The 23,803-nt window shown below is 38.2% G+C and overlaps 1 protein-coding gene and 1 long non-coding RNA gene across 2 annotated transcripts in view; one reads left to right on the top strand and one right to left on the bottom strand.

The window, feature by feature from the left end:
* LOC110835309 (uncharacterized) overlaps positions 1 to 23,803 on the bottom strand; it is a 236,601-nt gene that overhangs the window by 89,597 nt on the left and 123,201 nt on the right. The window lies entirely within an intron of this gene.
* The window catches only part of LOC147871250 (uncharacterized), a 123,631-nt gene continuing 105,105 nt past the window's right edge, over positions 5,278 to 23,803 (top strand). The window contains exons 1-2 of the mRNA XM_087340764.1: positions 5,278 to 5,568; positions 5,888 to 6,034. Coding sequence (XP_087196890.1) covers positions 5,947 to 6,034 — 88 coding nt within the window. The 5' untranslated portion in view covers positions 5,278 to 5,568; positions 5,888 to 5,946. The remainder of the gene's footprint in view (positions 5,569 to 5,887; positions 6,035 to 23,803) is intronic.

Raw genomic sequence — 23,803 nt, 5'->3', positions numbered from 1 at the left:
CCAAGATGTCGCTAGGGGCATATTAGATATTGATGGTACTCTATTGGTATAATAAGAATAAAAAAGGAAAATGTAAATGAAAAATGAGAAATATTATAGACGTCTTCAAAATCGCTTATTTACCATCTTTGGTCATGACAGACTGCCGGAGTTCATCTCGTTTCGGCTGGTTTTCAGAGTAGGGATGAAAAAAAAAAATAGATGATTAATGGAAGATCCTACCACAAAGTAGTGGGAAGGTTAGAAAGGGAGAGTTGGTGACCTCCCATGTGGCAACATCCCAGTCCTCCAACGCCCATAAAAGCCAAGCCTCAACACCAGGACCAACTGAAGACAGAAGATTTAGGTACTGACCTATTATTTTATGGTGACCCTCGGGGTTTTGACTCAGCTGTAAACTTACTGAAAACATTACAGTGCTCAACGTTAAAAAAAAGAACGACGTGCAAATGCTAAGAGAAGACTTCTAAAGAACACGGCTGGCTTCACATTTATTGCGCCGTGTAGTTATTAGCACCCTAAGCTCCTCTGAAACGTCGACAAACTTCTAACAGACTGTACGGCGCTACTATCCAGAGGTCAGCATTTTCTTAAGCGGTTATCTATGTGGTAACTGCACCAGTTGATTGATAAAGAAAAAATTTACAAGGCAGCTGAAGGAATTTTAGTGTCCGAAAACGGTGTCAAAATCACGTTTCACTGCTAGTGTTTCTGCTTATCACGAAATATAGCACAATTTAGTGAGACCGCGGATTCTCAAAGCGGGTTGTAAGAGGATGCTGTATTTTGGGTTGTAGAGCCGTCTGAACTAGTGTAAATTTAAGGACGTTTCGGTGGTGTTCGGTGGCTACATCATCAGGTTCCTAATCCTCTGCTAGACTACACGGCGCAGAAAACCCATAAGACAGCCATCTTCTTGCATAAATTATTTCAACACGTTCTGATACCTGAAATGCCAACAACTATTCAGTAACATGGCTACATTTCGTGCTTCGTCACAGGAACTAAGACATCGATCCTGGTACAACGTGGGTTACAAACTAAACACTCCATTCCATTTTGCAACACTAAAGAAATACGAAGGAGGCCACAAACCACGAACACACTCGACGAAATTAACTGGAATAGAACTGTGTACTCCAGGGGGGTACATGCATCTTACAAATACTCTCTGCCCTAGTTTTACAAATACGAATTTATTATTTCAAACACGATCACAATTATAGATATCAGACCACAAAACCCTATCTTAAAAACGTGTCCTTAATTTCGTCAAGATTCCTCAATATTGACTAACGTTCCACATTAACAAAGGGGTTATAAATATTTAAAGGTCAGAAAATATGGAAATAAGTACACATACAGACGGCATTCAATTAATATATTAATTTTATTAGGCGTGGAATTAAAAAGAAATTTACAGACATAACAACAGGGCTTCGTGAAGTACAGAGCTGATATTTAACCAAATTTTGTATCCACTTTCCACCTCATCGTCCTCGACACTAACACATTAATAACATTATATATATATATATAATATTAAGAGTATAAATTATAGGTTATTCTCGTTATACGCGCTTTCGTTATCAGCGTCCTCGCATTTCCGTGTCGTGAGTAGCGCCATCGATATCCTTTCTGCGGCCAAGGCACACGCCGTCGCGCAGGACTATTGAAATGCGCGCGCAGTTTCACCGACTCACACCACCGTTTCGACTCAGGGGACTACAAATGAAGGCCTCTCGTAGTGTTGATATTTATACGTTTCCCCGTTTTACGCGTTTTCGATATCCGCGGGCATTCGCAGGAACTCAACACTAGGTTATAATAAGCGACACCCGTATGAGGTTAATGCTCAATAATAACAAAATAACCAACTGGGAGCTGAAAACGGATGTGAAACTTATCTGATATTTTTATGAGTTATAAAGACGAGTACTAGCCTTGTAAGCTTGGGGTCCCGGGTTCAATTCCCTGTGGTGCTCAAATTTATAACTTGTGTTGGGCAAGGCCGTGGTCTAGGCAACACGGAGTTTTCCTCCGGGGGCTTCCCCGGTTTCTCCGTGGCATCCCAATAATTACTCCATTCACACATAGAAGAAGGCAATGGGAAACCACTTCTGGATCATCTGCCAAGAGCGTATATGAACAGGTCCCAGTCCGAGAAAAGGATGGAAGGATCCTGTTCATATGGACCTGTCGTCAGACAGAACACTAAATAATAAATAAAAGACGAGTATACACGTCGGTATAAGAAAACCATCAACTCATCTTTCAAATCTAAAACTTCTTGACGATGGTGAAGAGTCAATTGAATAAAAATTTTCTTGGATATTATCCATCGTCTAGTAAATATAAAACGTAAAACGACGTTTCGGAGATGGGACTCTATCTCAGTCTTCAGGTTCAGGTGGGCCCAACTGTGTAGGAACCTGAAGACGGAGATAGAGTCCCATCTCCGAAACGTCGTTTTACGTTTTATATTTACTAGACGATGGATAATATCCAAGAAAAATTTTATTCAATTAACTCATCTTTCCTTACGAAGGAAGTAATGTAGGATAAAGACTGATTCCACGCCTGATATAATTTAATGAATATAAATATACCCCTTGTTTTCTTACATATGAAGTCTAGTTTTACTAAGATGTACTTCATTGTGCCATATTTATGACTTTTTCTTACAAATTACTCCCTACTCTTTCGAGTTTCCCTAAGAAACATAGCAGGATCTCCAGTCTGTGCGAATAATGTGTACTAATGCCGTAGGAGGGTTTTATTTGTTTCCCCGTCTCTTTTCTGAAGATATGAGGAAGTGAAATACCCCACTTCGTCTTCCATAAAGCTGGTCGCGCATCTGTCCTACCATTTGTTTCCCAGCAACATTACAATGAAGTCATTATATATGTTACTAACAGTCAGTACAGGATGGAGACAAAGTTCAATTACCATAATTTAAATTTTAGCAAAGTTTCATAGAACCCTAATTCCGTTCACAATGTAAATGCAAATGTGTCCCTGCACTTAAGCACCAAAGGACGAAGACGTGAGAGAGTGGAGACATGGTTCCACGTATTCTTAACTTCGGTACTAAATAGAAATGTGTGGTCAGCTTCCTTCTCAGGCAACACTTCCCCCAGGGAATGGGCCTTTGGTTTATACGGCGATGTACGAGTTATCTTTGAGGGGTAAAAAAAATACGGTGTCCCTTCAGGGAATCGAAGCCAGTTGATAATTCACTTCATGACTGATCTCTCCGAGGCCCGCAGTAAATTTAAATACCTTTCAGATGCATCATCCATTTTAGCTGAATCACAAAGAACGAAAAAAAAATGACTGGTTTACATATCGAAATAACGACAGACGAAAATACTAATTACGAATTGCATTCTTCTGTTCGGAAGGCTTCCGGTAACAATACAGACCACTAAAGGCTACCGTCACACGTTTTATTGGTATCCATAGGCACCACAGCGCTTCGCCTACCTCGTGCTCCATCCCACAAATAAATCGTTCATGTTAGATTGATTTTCTTGGGTCTTCCAATCCGAGAGATTTACAGACTACTTTACAATCCGCGACACCGCCTAATTCCACAGTCCATGAATCCATCAATTCAAATTCTAGTTCAGCATGGTAATTTCTCTCTTCCTTGCTTTTCTTTATTTATCTCCTTTTTTATTCTTATCTTGATTTATGTTCCAACTTTTTTTCTATTGCAGGCCTACTTAATTTCAATCAGTCCATTAGAGTTCGCATATTCTACAGATAGTCGGGCATCGTTATTTAAAACTTTAAAGCTGAAGTTCGCCTACATCTCGAGAACGGATAAGCCGATTCGCACAAAAATTTGCACTGTTTATTTCTTGATACCATAAAAATATCACGCAAATGGTCAAAACTCCGTGAAATGTCTCGCGAGTTGGATTCGCGCTGAGGGCCTTTCACGTAGCTTCAAAACCAAGCACAAGGCAAGAAAGGGCTCCAAGGCAAAATTTGTTCGTCTCGGAGAATATATTACAAGAACTAAGGTCACAAACCTGAAAACACACCTGGGTTCGAGTACTGGCGAAGATTTCGGCTTTAGTGATTTGCTTTTAAATATCAACCGTGCGTTACCCTTGGGAATATAAACATGGCACACACGAGCCCAACTATACGCGTCGCGACCCTGACACACGCTGCCATATTTCGCTCAGATGAGACCAGGAATGCCACAAGGCACGACGTTGAAAAACTAATGCCGGGAATGACGACGCCGACTAAAAATTCCATACACGACATAAACGGACAGACACTGGCCGTCGCAGCGCCGAGTTCAATTCGAAATCAAGTCAATAGCCGCATTTGTTGATGCGAAGTCAACGAGACACGAAACAACGAAACCGACGCAGAGCACCGCGACGCGTAACGACGATTACATATTTGCGACCTTGAACCACAAGGGAAGTCAAACGCGACGATACTGGCAAATAGACATTGAGGGTCGCGACTTCTGTCTTCACGAAGCCGATACAATATTCACGACATCAGAGAAGCAAAACATGACAAGAGCAAAGCGACGGCGACCCAAGATGCTATCGGCGACTAACATGAGCTTGGCAAGCCGCAATACAGGAAGATGGACAACCGATTCAGAGAGTCGCGACGCCGACTCAAGATAAGAAACCAAGCCAAGATACGATGATGGAGCAACAGGGTACGATGTAGGCAAGCGGGCGATCAGCGTCGAGACGTACAAGCGTTTATGTAATTCTGGATATTCCTCAGTCAGGCAATCCTGTGAAAGGATAACGTGGGGGAATCACCGTGCACCAGATCAGTTCAACGGTGACTTTACTTTCACCTTCTGGACAGATCACGTCTCGACTACTTACGCTAGACACCATTCGGAAACTATAAATATGCAGGAAATAACGCAGAAAACTCGTCAGAACTTGTTCCCTTACACTCAAGGGACCTGGTTTAAAACATTATGTCTAGAATTTCGTTAAAATTAATAAATGTATCCTACATCGTTGCCTGATGGACCGGTTCATACCAAGATCATGTCAGTAAGAAAAATCGGGTCCTGTAACTTCGAAATCAAATTTTCGTAAATGCCACAAGGGTTGTCTGTTTAAGAACTATTACATTTTTATATTACATTCTGTGATGGTCGATCCCGATGTTTCGAGTGAATCCAACGGGAGCTTGGCTTTGGCGCGGGAGGGGGGGGGGGAAGGGCGCTGCAGGGCTGAGGGCTGCCAGCGGTAACTCAGTCGCTTGTACCCTGCGTCGTGATTCGGACATCGAACACGCTCTGTCTCGGCCGATGAAGTGACGATTTCTGTCTTACCGACGTCATACTAGGAAGATAATCTAACATCACCAACGTCACGTACAGAGGACTGTCTTAACGGAACGAGCATCTTTTAAAATTGTTTTGAGAAGTTTATTTTCTTCCAAACGTGATAGATATATATTTCCTCTCCTTGTATGACGTAAAGCATTTTTAATAGTAGCAAAAGTGTGTTCAGTGAATTTTATTTTATACTTTGTGTATCTAAATTAAATACAATAACAGAGGTACGCATACGTTATTTTTGTGAATATGCAGATATTTTAAATAATAGTATAAATATAATTTTGTAAAATTACAAATCACCATACTGTCGTAATTAGTATGGTTATTTACCAAACTAAATATCATAAAAACAATTTAATTATATAAAAAGTATCCACTCTTAATTATTTAAAAAAAATCTAAATTTAATACTAAAAATTAACTCGTCTGACCAACAAAATACTTTCATCCCCCACTTCAATTTTAAACATTTACATATTACAAAAAGTTTAAAATATATGAAATATTGAAATACGAATAAAATATTTTCAATTCTTATAGTAAACTTGACCAGAAGCCATAACGTGATTGAAACCAACAATCAACAACACATCAGGAAAATGGAGACCATAATCGCCCCCAAGACATCTTCCTCCACCTTCAGGACCGTGGTGATATTAGTTACAACATTCTGCTTATTAGGTTCCGGTAAGTAACATTTTCTACGTCCATCATAAGGCATGCATTGCATGTAAATATCCAACACGTACGTAAAATCCTCAGTCACACAGACGAACTCTTAGACATTTCGCGGTGCACAAGACGCCACAAAATGAGACAGAAACATTAAAATTACTTATGAGACGTAAAATTTAACAAGTTCTTGATGTTGATCTTCTGGTTGTAATGCGGCGTGAATTCATAGAACGACACAGCCGTTCCAGAAAATAACTTCAAAACTGAGGATGGGGACAGTACGTTCCTCCAAACTAAGTTATAACGTGAGGGATCGATAGTTAACTTAAAATCTCATTCTGAGAAGTTATCTGTGCACTCAACCAAGAAAACTAAGTTCAATAATAAACAACACATTTCAGCTTACTGATTTGTGACGTCGTGTCCAGTCTTTTGGAAGAACGTATCGTCTTCGTGTTAAGCTTTGACGTTCGGCAAAATATCTAGTTTTATCGTTTTTTAAAGAAAGTTTAATTATATAAAGCCTTTCCCAAGAAATTATTCAATCTCATATTCGTATGAAGAAAAAATACTTCGACAATATACAAATAAATACCTCATATCAGTTTAGATTTAAATATTACTGTCTTCTGGAATGTTATGCAGTGTAGTTAGGCAGAAATTTACGGACCCCCGGGCAAAAATCATTTCTGAAACGTCGGTAAACTTATACCAGACATCGCTGTGTAACAACCCAGAACAAAGCCATCTCCACATTCGTCGCCATGAGAACACTAAATCTCACTTAATTGATGAAGTTAAGAGTTGGACTGGATCTGAGGAAAAATTCGAGATAAATTAGTGACACGAAGAAATTTGCGGTATTCGGAAAGTTAAGTTTTGAACTCATATGTGAAGGTTGTATAACAGAGAATGGTAACATTTTTTTCAGAATTGAATTCGCAAAGTTTTCTCCACATAGAATGCGATTTACTTCCATTCTGGAACATGGTATTTCAAATCTTCTTTACAGCATTTTATAAAACTATTAACTTCAATGTAAAGGTAGCCAGTGATTATATCATTGAGGCCGAGATACACAGACAACCAAGCGCACAGAAACCAACTAAATGATTTCCTGTGGCAAAGGAAAATCAGGAGATATTTCTCATTTGTGTAACTATTTCAGTTTTTGACTATAAATCTCTACACCACAACTTTAATTATAAGCCTACATTTTGGCCTAGATTCGTTATTTTTATAACTTACGTGGTTTTTAATCATTATATTTGTGCATTCAATCACATAATTTTTAAAGAACTTATGGATTTTCATGAAACTTGGTATAAACATCACACCACCGTACGTCACATCCGACCTTTGCAGTTACTAATTTTCTATCATCAATGAAACTAACGTTAGGATGGGCTTCAAATGCTTAATTTTATATCTGGATCCATTATACTATAAATCAAAGCGTAAAGTTTTTAACTAATTCCTGTCTCATGTGTGTAATCTGTTTAAGTTTCAAGGTAAATTACTAATTAAAGTCTCCGCTGCTTAGCTCCGTCAACAGACTGTTTCAATTAGTTTTTGTCACGTACAGAAGTTCTGTTTCAAATCAGGCTTCCTGCTTCTTTGTAATCAGTTTACAAGACGTAAACCAATTTCGAGTATTGTCCAAGACTCTCCCTAATTAATTGCTTTAGCCATATGGTAACTGCTACTCGCAAAAAATTCTCATTGCAACTTTGTTTCTATAAAGCAAAGCTAACATTTCACGCTCAGAGTTTTAATCCTTTGTAAGAAAAGGTTATGACTTCATAAAGAAAAGCAAGATTTTATGTAACCATTTTCATATATTAATGTAACATGTTAAAAAGTTTTTAAATAACCGCTACCTTAAACACTGAAGACAAACTTATATGTCATTGTTCCACGAAGCAAGAAAAGCTCTTTCAGACTGAAATTTCAGGTTCTCCCTCCGACGAGTATATGACTGTCTTCTGCGTTTTTGCGCCGTGAAATCTGGTAGGAATTTATCGACGTTTCAGAGGTGTTGTTGCCTCCATCAACAGGGCTATATCGGAGGCACCAAGCACTTGTAAAGCGCTGATAAACTTCTAACAGACTACACGAAGCATCTACACGCAAGACAACCATCTTCACAGCTCTTTCCGAATTTGCCTGAAACATTAGAGGGAAAAATAATACCACAGTCTCATCTCAGATCTTACAATAGTCCACGGTCTGCGAGCTGTACAGTGAGAAATCCCCCCCCCCCCTCATGAAACCCACATTTACGATTTGTAAGAAATAATTACGTAAATGTCGCTCGATCTATGACAAAGATAAAAGCACGTTTGCCGGTGTAGAGTCTACATCAAGCTGCCTGTGAGTTGACAACAATTGTCTTTAATTTGCCAGCTTAATACGCGCAGTACGGGCGCCAAGGACGCGTGCATACCACATTAAAATATGGCCGACGGTGCACGGTAATGTCCCGTGATAACCTATGAAACGTGACAAATATGTGCTCTGGGAAGTAATCCTTTATATCAAACATCCGTTCGTAACATGAAACTTAAGATGAAGCACGCTAAAACGAGGTCGTCCTTATTTTACGTAGGAGCTTCTTACAATAAACAATCTGCAGAATACGACACTCCAAAGTCCCAGGGCGTATGTTCTCTCAGCATATTCGGTTATAAAGTTTCTAATCACATCACAACTTTAAGCAGATAACGGCTGAACTGTACAATATAAAATCTCCTTTTAAGAGATATTTATTTTTAACTTTGTTAAAGATATTTATTGTTTTGGTTCTCATAGACTGGATTTTTAACAAAATACAGAATACAGGCCTCTAGAAAAGCACACAAAGACCTTTTACGAAGAAACTCTTTGAACACAGGATATTCTGAACGAGAGGATAATACTGAACGGAATATTGAGTGGATGCTTCACGGCGAAATGAATTAATAATCTGGCCATATCAGTATGACGACACGGACACAATTTAAGGCTGAACAAAGAGAGAACCATAAAGTTTTTCAATATAAAAGTGAAGGTAAACGCCTAAAAGAGAGACCGAGTTCAAGGTGGTATCAAGTTATGAAAGATGTCACAGAGACTGAAGGGAAAAAATGCAGAATAAATGAAAAGGAACACGGAGATGGCTTAATCGTCAGGCGAATGGCATAAAGTATAAACTCCGAAAAAAAGAACAAGATTAAAAGTAAGACTTAACGCAGTTCCTCGTTATGTATTAGCCTACAGTCACGTCTTACAGCATCTCGCAATCAGGTGTAAATCCACGTGCAATGTTCGTGTGTTCATACTTTCCAGGGTGCACACCAAAGAACACAAACTGAGTAACTGATTGGTTTACCCAGAATTTGTTTCGTGTCTAATCCCCAGGGATATCAAAACAAATCCTCTGGTAGGAAACACATACAAAAAAGTTTAACTTCTGTAAATATTTGCTTTGTTCTGGGTAATAAATGGCTTTATATAGCAGGAAATGCAAATTGTATGTGGCACGACACTTGTGTATATAGTGCGGACAAAGCAACCTGAAAAATCCCCTCCCCTCTCGACTACCATCAAACAAATGAACATAAGTGCAGAATAGAACAGACTACAGCAAATCAGCATATTGTCTTTCTAATTCCTTTATTATAATACAAATTGATTTTGAAACCCATCCGGCAACACTCTTAAATAATCACAGGCCATAATTACAGGCATATCATGACCACAGTTGGAATCGAGACCACATATTCTGCGTGATCCCTTCCCTCAGCCGGGGGCGGGGTGGGGTTGGCTCGCGGGCCACTTCCACTAACTTCCACACTCATATGTTCCCGGTGATTTCCGGTTTCGCCATTGCATGTTGCTTTATCTACGCCAGCAATTCTTAAAGTGCCGTCAGCAAAAATATCTCAAAGTGTTTCAGTGTTATCGCAAGTAACGCGTCCTGATATGAGTCCAGTATCACTGTCAGAGTTAGAACTAAAAACTATCAAAACTATCAATTTCTTTCATTCAGTATGGGACCCGTAATTAAAATTATCGCGGCCCTCGAACTGCCCCCATGTAAATCCTTTAAGCTAGGAATCTTTCAATTCCTGTGACTTACGACAAACAGCACTGGTCAGTAAAAAGGTACTGACTTTTTTTCCCATCGAGTCCTTAAAAAGCAGAAAACCCAGTCCTTGGAAATGGAAAAGCGTGGATTTCTCGGTCTTCAGTTCCTGATTCAAGGTGCGAGAATTTTAGTACGTGATCTTTATAGCAACTAAATTTTCAATCGAGACAACGAATCAGAAAAGATCTGCCACAAACGTTTACGGCAATGAGAGCCACACACATTTACCCAAACAGCATAATTCTTGAGAAGTGATCACTCCTTTATTTAGTCGTAAAATTTCTTGAAAAGTTCACCAAAAATAGTCAAGTACATGAGTCCACAATATTTTCGCTAACGGACACATTTTTCAATTTAAACCGGTGCCCATTTTAAAAATTATTTTTACTTAATCAAACCTGTTTTATGTTTTAGTCTAATAATAAATAGTTTATAGGAGAATTTTACATTTGATTTCAGTTTTTATTCTGAGGATCGGATATATTTTTCTCGATAAAATCACACCTCTATTTTACCAACAAAAAATTACAATCGAGCGAGGCCAATGAAGCATATATAGGAGAAAAACAGTTTCTGTAAGCTGTATTAAAACGTTCCATTCTCGTTTAACGAACGTCTGTACCCAACGAATTAATCTGAAGGAGCACAGAATATACACGAAAAGGATAATGGGTACTCTGTTATCGATCGCAATTCGAGCAGAAGAATTCTGAACCTCAGTTAGCTAAGCTAACGTGTTCAAAGTCTGAGAATCCGGAAATTCGAGACAGCAGCCAGCAAAATCCATAATACAGAATTCCAATGTCCTTAAAGTAAACCCATAGTTATAATAATATGGCTGCATTATACGTTCATATGTAGGAGATCTTTTCTTTATATTTCTCCGTATATTCATATTTGAACAAATTTCGATCAGTAGTAGTCGGGTTCACATGCTCCTAGGATGTAACCAATTTTCCCTCTCTCATAATGTACTGAGCTTCCACAATAAGATTTGAACTTTCTGATAGGCAGAGAGCAAATGGTAGAAAGGTAAACACCAGGGAATTTCCGGGGTTAAAACTAGTCTGGACACTGCCAAGTGCGAGTAGCTCACAATCACCTTCTTTAAATAAACCATGGATTAGTGCTATATATTTACCTGACTCTACATTAAATTGCTATAAACTCGTAAGTCATTGTGGGTCCGCGGGATACCGGTTGTGATTTCCTGTCCTAGTTCAATATTTGTGCCTCCGTCGACGTTTTGGCTTGTAGAAGCAGGATCCGACTCAAGAGATGACTGTAACGATCGAGCACAGAAAGCAAAAACGAGTTTTCCACCCTGTAGGACGTCAGGGGAAGTTACATTCTGTCAAGTTTGAGTTCTGAAGTGTAACATGAGTCCTCTTACCGCATAGGACCGCAAGGGCGATAGACAGAAGAAACGACATTCGCGAAGAACAAAGGTCCGGGAAAGAACTGATGCATTGCGTTCTTCTTGTGTTTGTTGCTCTGTATCGAGGTTAGCGCATCGCAAACCAAAAACTTATTTGCGGTCTGATTGTTACAGGCATAATGCCCAAGTGATATAACCGACTAGGGTGATATGAGGGTCTCACGGCGACGAGTATAAAGAAGGCTGGTTTTTTTTTTGCGTTGTAACGCCGGGTAGTCTGGTAAAAATTCGACTTACGTTTCAGAGGTGCTTGCTGTCTCCAACATCAAGGCGATGACCCTCTGAAACGTCGGTAAGCTTCTATCAGACTGCAACGACTCAACAACCCAAGAGACACATCTTGATAAAACCGATTTATGGAAGTAATCTGCTGTCTCCTTACATGAAGAACAAGGCACTTTGGTTTTATTTTATATAATTCATTATTTCATTTCATTTATTTTACAATTAGCGACTTATTTAATCATACCAGAAGTTTTGATTTAATTATACTTCGAAATTATTACGTAAACAAAAATATTGTAGGAGAAATATATATGTAAAAAAATGGCTTGGTATAAATGATAACTTGCTAACACTGCCTATTAAAAATATTATAATATACCAAGAAATGAAAACAACATTAAATAATAATAACTTCATCATAAACTCTGGTCAAACGCGGATATTTCATCATTCCTCATTTCTGTAATAATGCAATCGTGTATAAGGTGTATGGATGTAATTACACCTTGTGAGTATATTTAATTATACCTCAAAATTATACGTCACGGTTATGATGTCTAATCATACCACATTCTTCCTCACCATACTTAATCATAATTATATTCTGAGTATGGCTGCTTGAGACGCACAGACAACGTGTTTACGAACTGCGTTTTACGTCATACGTGCAAAGTGCATTAAGATTTTTGATAATCACCTTATACCGGCGAAGTTTCATAATTGATATTATACTGCTTCAATGAAACACACATCCACTTCAGCCCATTTCATAACGCGATAATTCCTTCAACAGATGGAGGAAGACGCTTCTGAATAAGTTAAAACTTGGAACAAGCTATTGAAGTAAAAGCTCTCGATATATACAAGATTCATCCTCAGATCATTATCTAATAAAGTGCCTTATTTTCACTACTAATTCATTTTTATAGGAACCAGACATAATTAATTGCTGTGACGTGAAGTAATGGTTAGGAACTTTATATAAATTCTGAAGAATGTTATTCCTCATTGTACAGTCTGTTATATATTAAAGTGAATAACAGAAAGAAGTTGGTCTTCAGCTTCATGCCATGGTCTTTTAAAAAAAAAAACTTGCTGGACCCGCCTGAAATAATCATCGTTAAATAATTTAAGAATCAGTCAATAAATTTCTAACAAACCTAAAAAATTACAGTTCTGACAAAGAGATTTTCACTTTTAAGTGCAAGTGTACCAACGGGGGGGGGGGGGGGGTGGAATACTGAAGTGTAAACGATATTACGCAGAAAAATAAATGACAGATAAGTTAGAAATAAAGATGACTGACTTCTGGGATGTTAAGCCGTGTAATCTGGTAAAAGTTTACCAACGTTTCAGAGGTTATTATTCGACCTGACGATGGAGGCAGTAACCACCTCTAAAAATTCCGCAAACTTAAACAAAACTAGACGTCACGACATCCCAGAAGACAGTCATCTTCATACTCAGAGCCTTGGAAACCCGACATCTCAACAAGGTAGAAGTAAATGAGAAATCTGGCGGGAAAGTTGGGAGAAAATCAGAAAAGTGAGACAGAATATGAGAGGTGGAAGTTAGCGGCAAACAGTAAGCAGTTACAGTCAGATAAGGGTTGATCGAGTAACTAACTTTGAACTAATATGACTTCCGGCAGTTAAATCCCCTGAAGACCGTAAACAACATAACAAGAGAGAAATTGTACGTTGCTGAATCAGCCATCCCATCTCTCATCTGAAATCAAAATGGTAATACGTCCGCAGAGAGTTCAATACTGACTTACCAACCGCTCACCTCGGGTGCAGTGACTTGGTTCATAGAATAAAAATTCGCATTACAAATGGCTTCGTGATGCAATGTACGCAGTAGAAGTAACAGAGAGATACAACTTCATGAAGCTAGAATTACAGCTTCCAGCATCTTATCTTACGTAAGCCAAGAGGACATATTTTAAGAGACAGAAATTGTATTATTCGGTTGGTAGGTTCGGGGATGAGATAATGAAGCTAAGCCATTTGCACTTGGCAGGAGGGGTTAGAAGTTTGCTAGCACAATACCCGTTGAAAACTAACCGTAAAGTCTTCTAGTATGTTTTATAAAATAATTTCTGCCTCCATGATGGAGGCAATAAGGACCTCTGAAATGTTGGTAAACTTCTACCAGACTACGCGGCGCTACAATCCAGAAGACAGCCATCTTCGTACTTAATATCTTGACCCCTAGTGTGGGATTAGTACTAAAAGATTTTGATTACAGACGCGATCCATATTTTATTTGTAGTTATTTAACAACGATTTATCGGTAGCTCAAGCTCAGCGTCAATCGATCTTTTAAGGTCTAGTGTGACCTTGCATTAAGCTCATTCTGAGGAGATGAGATCCTGGTTATTCCAGAAAGTTGGGGCAGAGGAAGTCAATTCACCGACGTTTGTGGGCTTTTGGCCAGCCCTTTGAATCAGCAAGCCAAAAATTACGTGAATTTTGGCTGAGCTTGTCGTTGTTCTTACGTCCTGAAATGAATTTTCACGGAAATGTTTTTGCTCTTAAAGGACGTGAATGCTATGGTTAATATCGAATATTTCAGTGGTTGAACTGAGAAAAGAACGCGAACACCGAACATAAAAACAAAACAAACGAACCTCAGCTTAAAAATGCGCAAAACGTATCTCAGATTTGAGATTCTCAGGGCGATGAAAATGTCGATGTCGGTCTTCTGGCTTATGACGTCGTATGGTCCTGCAGGTGGTCACAAGCGTTTCGAAGAAACGCACCGCTTCCATCTTCAAGACTGGAGTTTATTTCAGCAATAACAGTAACACTGAAATGTGAAGATCTAGTGGTTCATTTCGTAAGGAATAAAGGTCATGATGTGGTTAGAAGAAAACAGTTTAGTGAAGAAGGGGTTTTGAAAGGGCGGGCAGTTAAATTCAGCTACAAGCTATTCTAAAGGTACGATAATTTCCAACGCTGAAAATCGCAATTAGGACAGGCCGGGTCGGAAACAAAGATGGATATACAATGACATTTTTAAAAAAAATCACAAAGACTCACACACACGCACGCACACATTTTCTCATTAGATTTCCGCTCTGTACCTCCCACGCCGAAGTTCAGACAAACACACCGTCACACCGACACATCGGAAAGCGCAAATTCACTCCTGGAGGGTTTTTCCAGTTGCAAACTACATGAAGCTCTTACGACGTTAACAAATTATTTTATTTATAAAGCGCTGATAGAAACAGATATTTCTTCGATTCAACATATTAGTACTTTAATAAGCTTTCTACTTTTTACGATAAATTAGAGTAATAATGGTGGCATATCAGACATTAAAATATCTTAAACATTTTAATAAATTAAGACTTCTCACGGCGAAGAATACATTGATCTTGGTCTTTTCCTTTTTAATTCAGTGTGAAATAGCAGGTGGATGCTCTCATCATGGAGGAACATACTGCCTCCATATCAAGAGATACTGACATATAAAACACTATTTACGAAAGAAACTTCCTTTCATTTGACGATAATAAAACTGATTTCACTCAGTGCAGTGAACGAATACGAGCTGGTCGACCGGGTTTCAATTCCCGGCAGGAGTAATGTTTGTTTTCTTCGCCTTACACAACACCAAATCCCTTAAGACAACATCCGACATCTTCACGGCTGTGAAAACCTCGAATCTTGAAAAGAGCATACTTCCTGAAGAATCATATTTTCTGAGACAATGAGAAACGACGAAAAATAGACTAAGGCAAAAGATCGACCCACGTATCACTAGACCCCGGAAAGGCAGTTTGAAATTGTTACAGTGACACATTCACTCATAGCCCTAATGATAGAGGCAGTAAGGACCCTAAAAGTTGGGGGGGGGGGGGGGAAATTACGACTGCGTAAATAGATATTTTGCGTAGTGGCACTGTTATATAATATTCGATAACACACTAAATAACATACAATATTTTATTTTCCGTCTATACACAAACTTAAAATAATGTTGTTTAAAATTACTTAAAATTATAACATTTTCAGTAGATACTGCATCTTGTTATATTTTTTGTATTGACGACATGTTTCAATGTGTATTACATCATCATCAGGTCTATCAATTTAAAAAACTGTTGTACATCTTGCGTTGCGTATATTTGTTTTGTTTGGTTTTAAGTTTTGTCTCTTCCTTTAAATTCAAATCAAACAGATCAATATACGCAACGCAAGATGTACAACAGTTTTTTTAAATTGATAGACCTGATGATGATGATGTAATACACATTGAAACATGTCGTCAATACAAAAAATATAACAAGATGCAGTATCTACTGAGAATGTTATAATTTTAAGTAATTTTAAACAACATTATTTTAAGTTTGTGTATAGACGGAAAATAAAATATTGTATCAATAAAACACAAACATGACGCAATTAAGATATAAACTAAATAACAATATAGTCAAGTGACGTATGGGGTATACAAAGTGGCAAATAAGTATTTGTGAAATGTTGTGTGTACTGCACAGGAATACACTTCACTCTTGTTATTCGACGCCTAAAGACTTGGGAAAGACGAGTAGTAAAGCGCTATTCCAGGAGAAATATCACCAGTTTCGATGTTTCGATTTCACAAGATCTCTCGATTAACAGACAGAGAGTAGTTTGTAACATAAATACGCTTTGTCTTTATTCTTTATGTTAGCAATAACTCCAAGAAACAGTCAAATACCAAAGTTTTGTTTTACATCAGTTGAAAGCGTTTCTACGGCGAGTAATTTAATACACAATACAACTTTAAATTCAAGTATCAGCTTCTTAAATGAAAAAAGAGCCCGGACTTTTAGATGATAGAACTTCAAAGATACGTAATGTAATCCTATTTTGTTATAACAATATTACGTGCATTGTATTGTACATCTTTCACTCTGTGTTTTATATTTCTATGCAAGGTGTTTCGGAACTTGGATCTGCTACCGTGTTCAGGTGACTGGTTATCATTTTACTGAAGCAACGATTAATATATTTTATGCTAACTTTTGTAGTCCAGTTTCCTAGTCAGTAGGCCTCCCAAACGGTTGCAACAGTGCGTCGTAAAGTAGGGAACATAAATCAACATCAGTCCCGTATGTGGGAGTCACTTTCTTCGATATCAATAAGACGGAAATAATTTCGTATGATTGTTTCTCAGATTGTAGTTAATTAAATTTGTCACGATTTATTCTTATTTGTTAGAAATACTAACCACTTCCTGAGTGCAAACAACTAACTTTTTTGAAAGCTTCTTATTTCATTTACAATGGCTTTAAATTGTATCCAACACAATTGACTTTTGCCATGAATATTGGCCTCTGTAAAGTCGGTAAGCTTCTACCAGACTTACAAGACGCTACAACCCAGAAGACAGCCATCTTCGTACTGACCACCGTGAGAACCTCAAATCCTATACTTCTGTTATGACAGAGAAGGAAGTTATTCGGGATGAGCGACACTATTGTGCACTTACTTCGTTTTCGTGCTGACCTAGTGGTTAAACATTTCGACGTAACCAACAAGAACCACACATTTACAATGCTAAATAATTCTCGTTTTGTTTCAGCTGTGATCTCGCGTCTGGTGTATTAATTCGTCATTAGAATTGCTTCAACCATTGGCTGACCTCAACACGTTTGTACTGTTAAGCCGGTTTCTTTGCACTACAAATATGGCTGCTGATTGTATTGTAAACCGTGGTACTTTATCAGCATTACATTACATTACACCGTGTAATTGCCATATGACAGAACATAAAAGCTTGTTTATTCACAGGTCTCGAGAATCAGTACTTGGACAAAGAACAGGAAATAACTTCAATTTATTAAGTTTTGACTTTACAACGCAAGCAACAGATGTCAGTAGAAACAACTTATGACTCAGTAATACGATTAAGTTGGCATAGAAGCTGTAGAACGGTTTGGATTGCTTATGTATTGTGAAAAGTTCTCACAGAAATAAAGTTCTTAGGACATGAACTTAGCTTTAAAAGAATTAACTAGTATCACGTGCATCCATTCTCTTTAAAAGGATGTACCACGGCATTTATATAATGAAGCCAAATGGACTGCTTGCTTACTTCACGAAATAATTTCGCAAAGAAATGTAACCGTTTAAATCTTAAGGGAACAAATAACTTGCAAAACCGAAAAGTAGGTACGGAGATAATATGAAAATTTATAATTTCGGCTCTCGGGGATATGCCGCGTTGATCCTCGACGGTTTTCCAAAGTTTCCCCAGTCACTGAAACTGCAATCTTCGGGGTGGATTCATCTTTAACAATCTACGCTACTTATTCCTAAGGGTTATGCACTAAGATGAGGTCCGTCAGCGAAAGCCTGTTATACAGCATGAAGATGTGAACTGGACCCGACGTTATGGGATTTCATGTTTTCGGGTGTTTGAAGAATCTGGCGTTCGTCTCGTGCGTTGTGATGCCGTGCACACTTTTAGGTATATACCATAGTTTTGGAGGAGAATATTCAGAACAGCTCTGAAGATAGAGGCAATATGTTCCTACCAACAAGTCCACGTGGTATTACTACGCGCAAAGCCAACAGTGGGCTCAGCTTGCCTCAAGACAACGTCCACTGTCGGACTATTGTAAAACAAGTTTAAACATTTTTGGGTTTCTGTTGAAAAAGTCAGTGATGGTCACATTCTCAAGTAGAACTCTGCTTCATGAAGTTAAGTTTGTCAGTTAGTAAGGCTAGAGAGCACTGTAAAAAATGTCAGTGTAACAGAAAACTTTCTTCTTTGTCGGTAACATGTAGCGTTTGTTCCGTTATATTACGTTTGACGTAGTTTGCTGTAATGTGAAAAGCGACAACCATTTTTTGCGGGGCTACTTATAACATGCCACTTGTTTGTCAGATATGTCCGTATGAGGTTCAATTCCGTATGTGTGTAATGCAGTACCAGCCCCGCTTATTTCATCATGGACAGACAGGGCCTGTAAGTAAACACAACAGCATATTGTCAGGTTTAACTTCGTGTGGATTCGTAGGTACATACCAACGTTTCGAGTGGACATACTAACCCCATATTTACGCATTTTGAAACCTCGGCGTAGGTACTCAACTGTTTGGAACGGAATCTTTCTTCAGAACATTACAGCAGCTTTGATTTTCAAGAATTCCAGTCGACGTTACAGCACAAGAGGTTTCATTACCGTGTTTCCAGGAGTCCAGTATTGAATCCTGTTCTGAACTAACTGAATGCAGCTCACACACACTCAAATCGTACATTTTTTTTTATTTAATTTAATATTATCCTCCTATTTACCCCTATGTCTCTCAAGTCATCTCATCTGTATTTGAAACATCGGTAAACTTCTACAAGACTACCCGGCTCAGCAAACCAAGAGACAGTCACTGCCCGCAGAGACAATCTTCAGTCTCAGTAATACGAATTAATTTATCAGTATTTTAATTCGCCAAAGGCCTACCACCTTCTCGTTCAAGCTACGTTTCTTGTTACGATGTGCTGAGCTGTAATATTATTACTGTATATCTCCAGTAATGATACTGTGTTCTGTAGCTGATAAGAGACAGACAGACAGTGGTCGAGGTGCATACATCAATATAAGCTGCGCTGAAGAGTATTTAGATTTGCGTTTCCGGATGATTGCTCCCGAAGTGCACATAAACCGTGTATGCTGAGAAACACAACGGGAACATAACACAACATAATCGCATGCAACCCGCGATGCATGACCAGACTGCGTGATTACATAACGCAGATCATTATTGGACCTGTAAACGCAACTCCATGTACCAGGCGAACATGTAACAGTGCAGCACTGTGTTAATTAAATCTAACTGAACATCGGTTGGCCTGCAGGGTATAAAAAGAATTATTTGTAAAATAATCGAAATGTGATTACAAGCTCATCGACATCGAAATGTAGTCGGGGACATGATTTTTATTACTTTATTAATTAATGGTTCTGTATTTTTTTTTACCGATCCTTTGTCAATCACTGTCGCGTAGCAGTAAATTAAAGGGTGGTAGCCACCGTTTTACGTACTCGTTGGCTGCTACAGTGCATAAAACGAAGTGAGAATATTCACAGGGTAATTTCTGTCATCTCGATATGAATATTCACGGGGGATATCATATATGTTGAAAAGCTATGATACTCTACCATAAGCATTCATATTTGGACCTTTAGGAAATACGTTACGCTGAGAATTACTTAAATTAGAGCTAGTGGAAAGTAATTTTAAACCAAGCCATAATTTCCACAACCTAAACACTTACTCCTTTATCTTTTAAACTCCGTCATTCTATTATGAGTCCGCGGAGGCGTACATAAATTCATGGAAATGAGCAAGCAAGCTAGAAGAGGTGAAGGTGAAGCCAGTGAGATGGCGATGGATGACTGACTCTAATTGTATTTCGGTGCGAAAATTTTCGACTGCCAGTTTGAGCCTGCAAAGTTTGCTGAAAGGCTGCCTGTTACTTCCATATCACAAACCAATTTCATCTGGCTGATAGGCACAGCAGTGCTGCTATCAGATCAGAGGCATTGCCTGTGGGTCTAACTCTTGCAGTCGCTTCTCATCACGATGAATCTTTATGAAACGAACGATTTATTAACTCAAAAACAAATTCGCCTTATCGAGAAATATTTGCCCGACTTCACTGATGTTAAGATAACGTATGAAATCATCTGCGTGCGAACGCTTTAATTAATGTAAACATGAGCAGAGCGAGAAATTAACAGAACGAATCTGACGGCTTCATTTAACAATATTGCAAAATATCTAAAAATAAATTAAAGAATTAGAAAATAAAGAACTGAAAAAGATAAGATATTTTACTGGAGGAACTGAGGAAAACACCCGAAGCCTCATTCAGAACAGTGTTTTTTTTTTGCCTAGATTTGAATCACGGAGGTCCCCAATGCAAAGCATTCTACCATGGGAATCTCTTTAATGCGGCAAATTCTGAATCATCTTTGCGTGTAGCATCAATTGAGGGAATTTTCCAGGGCTTCACAGTAAGATATGTTTCAATGTGCAAAGTACTGAGATGCAATAAACGTCAATATAAAGACACAGAAACCGGCGTATTGCTGGACATTCCTTGGAAGGTAGATCGTTGCTCAACTAGACAAAAAGATTTCTTTTGTAATATACAGTTCATTATGGTGCTAACAAAATCCGTCCACTGGAGCATATTACAGTAAAAGGCTGGTTTTCAGTTAACATATTCTTATAACACTTAAAAAATTAAATTTAGAAATATTCTCCCATCTCTCTTCATTTCAGACCTTCTGACTGAATTTCATATACACTCTTTCCCACATAAACGCCAAAAGTCTCGCCTACTATCTTAACAATCTTCAGCAGAAATATAAAGTTACATCAAAACAGTACATACCAGTACTAGTATCAGCAAAACACGAATTTCAGCCAAAATCTCGATTTCATCACTTTATTTGTTTTTACGACTACAAAATTCCTGCGTTCTACGTCAGTGTCAGTGTCAGATGGAACGAATACGTTTCTGACAAGGTTCCTCATTTAAACACCTCCCACTCGAAGAGTGTCACACCCCTGACAGTCCCTCCCCAAAGCTCCACGAGCCCGTCCATACATCCCCCCACCCCCTGAAGGGGGTTTACCCTAGACAATGATTAATGTGGTGGTAGCAGTGGTGATGGATCCATCGGGCCGAGGTGGTGAATCTCCATCCGTTTCTTATTCCACTCATCCTGGAAACCTGTCAGTCTCCACTTCGCATTGGCAAGGCAACTACGAGACACAGAATATGCTCGAGTCTTTTACACTGTCATATAATGGATGTAGTTTATCGCATATTCTAACGTTCTGGTTGGCAAATCAGATCTTTTACTTCAATACTTTTAGGGATATTTAATAAAAAAATCTGTTTAAACTATAAAGGTTACAATGCTTAAAAGGAGGTTTAATGCGATAAGAACATCGCCGCTCCTAGAGGCGATTTTCGACAACGTTATCTCTGTTTGAACACTGCACGATTAGTGTTCTATAAGTTTTTATGTTAAACATGTGTATCCTCCTGAATAATTCTATCAGTACACTGTTCCCTAAACGCTGAATTTTTACAAACAAAGCAAAGAGCTTTAGCCCTCATGTTTACATACGACATCTGATATAAATCACCCTGAAAGGGCTAAATATAATGGACATCACATTTTTCTTTTTTCGGTGGAAGGTGAACAGTTCAGTCCTGCACCAACAAAAAAATTCCCTCCGCTGCTCAAACACAATTTAACATTCCACACCCACATAAATCTAGTTATGTAAATGTAATGATTTAGTTATGGTACAATCTTTATCTGCGGGTTGAAAGCTTAACAACCGACATGTGACTATCGCAGTCTGCGAAATAATTTATACCAAGAATCTAATAAGTAGGTGAGGAAAGAGTTATAAGCTACAGAATTGTTGTTCATTGACAGTTGTTCATTTAGTTAACGAATTCAGCACTTATAGTAAGCCAAATATACATCACACTATGTAAACAAAACATCACCAATGGATTATATTCTGACTCAGTGGAAATCAATCAACAAATTCACACTTTACATCTTTTTAAAGTAGAAAATTTAATTTATATTCCCCGCAGATCAGAATCGACATTCTTAAACCATTTATAATTTGTATATCTCCTTTCAAAATACATAACCATTGCAACTGAAACAGATTTATTAAATATACAAACTAACCTACAAAGTCTAATGCCTGATAGGCAAGATTAAAATATAAAAAGTCAGCAGGTTGACACAAATTAAACAGCGGAACAGAACTTTAAATCGAAAATAACACACTCACGGTGGGATTTCACGTTCTTAAGGCGGCAGATATGAAAATGGTCTCTCTTATGGGTTGTTGCGCCGCGTAATCTGCTAGAAGTTTACCAACGTTTCAGAGATAATTGCTTTTGCCATCATCAGAACCACTATAAGGCAGGCATCAAAGTTTAATGAAAATCTTCAGATTTCTAAAGCGTTGAGATCAGGAATAAATCCGGAAATACGAAAACAATTCTGATAAATAAGTAGCTTTTGATATTCCTATGTACACAGAATTAATTACTCATCTCTGTCACAGCTATTGAGTGCACGTAGCAAGGAAGTAACTGCATGGTTAAACAGAAAAATTAGAAAAGACAGCTTCAGTTTGCTTTAATAAAGCATTTGCGTCAATTTTTCTTTACTCCAAACCCGTTTCTTTAACCGAACGTCTATCTCTACAAACAATAAAAGCTACCAAAGTTCTCTCTACCAAAAAATTAAAAGATAATACTACCAGAGCAATAACAGAGCCTGCTTTAGCGTTCTCAGCTGTGAACAAGACTAGATTTAAGCTTAATTAAATTTTACTGTAAGCAGCTTTAAAGCAAGCTGCTGAAAATTGTTTTATATTACGCACACTACACAGAAAACTATTTTCTTAGGAAAATTTGGTTCTGAGTTCATTTCGAGCTACATATTTGTCGCGCAATAGCTGTATGAAGAGTATGAATGCCCTTACAAGAGAGGACAACTGTGTGATATTTACGGATGTTTCATATCTTATCGACTTCTATTCCAAAATTAACAGTTAAAAATACAAAATGATGAAAATTAACACTGCAGAGAGTATTAGATAATTTTATCTTGTTCACAACTCTTCGGTCCTTTTAAAATTCTTCCACTCCTCACAGACCATCGCTTACTGATATATCACTCGATTCATCACTACAGCTGCTGCTGTTCACTCCATTATCTTCAATTATAATGCGTTCAATAGCGTCTTCGATTATGCCTTCTTGTTCATAATAAATTTGCTCTAGTGTTTCCACTTGCTGACATACATTATCCCATTCCTCTTGCCCAATTTCTTCGATTCTCTGGCGACACAATTAATTTTAAATGTTGTGTTCTTGCTTGCAACCCATTGTTTTACATCTGCCCAAATAATTTCAGTGGGGTTTAAATCGG

Source organism: Zootermopsis nevadensis, unplaced genomic scaffold (genome assembly GCF_977971745.1).
Source record: "Zootermopsis nevadensis isolate Lab colony 2312 unplaced genomic scaffold, Znev_1.0 Znev_ptg000061l, whole genome shotgun sequence".
NCBI lineage: Eukaryota > Metazoa > Arthropoda > Insecta > Blattodea > Termopsidae > Zootermopsis > Zootermopsis nevadensis.
This window is presented reverse-complemented; position numbering and strand designations above follow the sequence as displayed.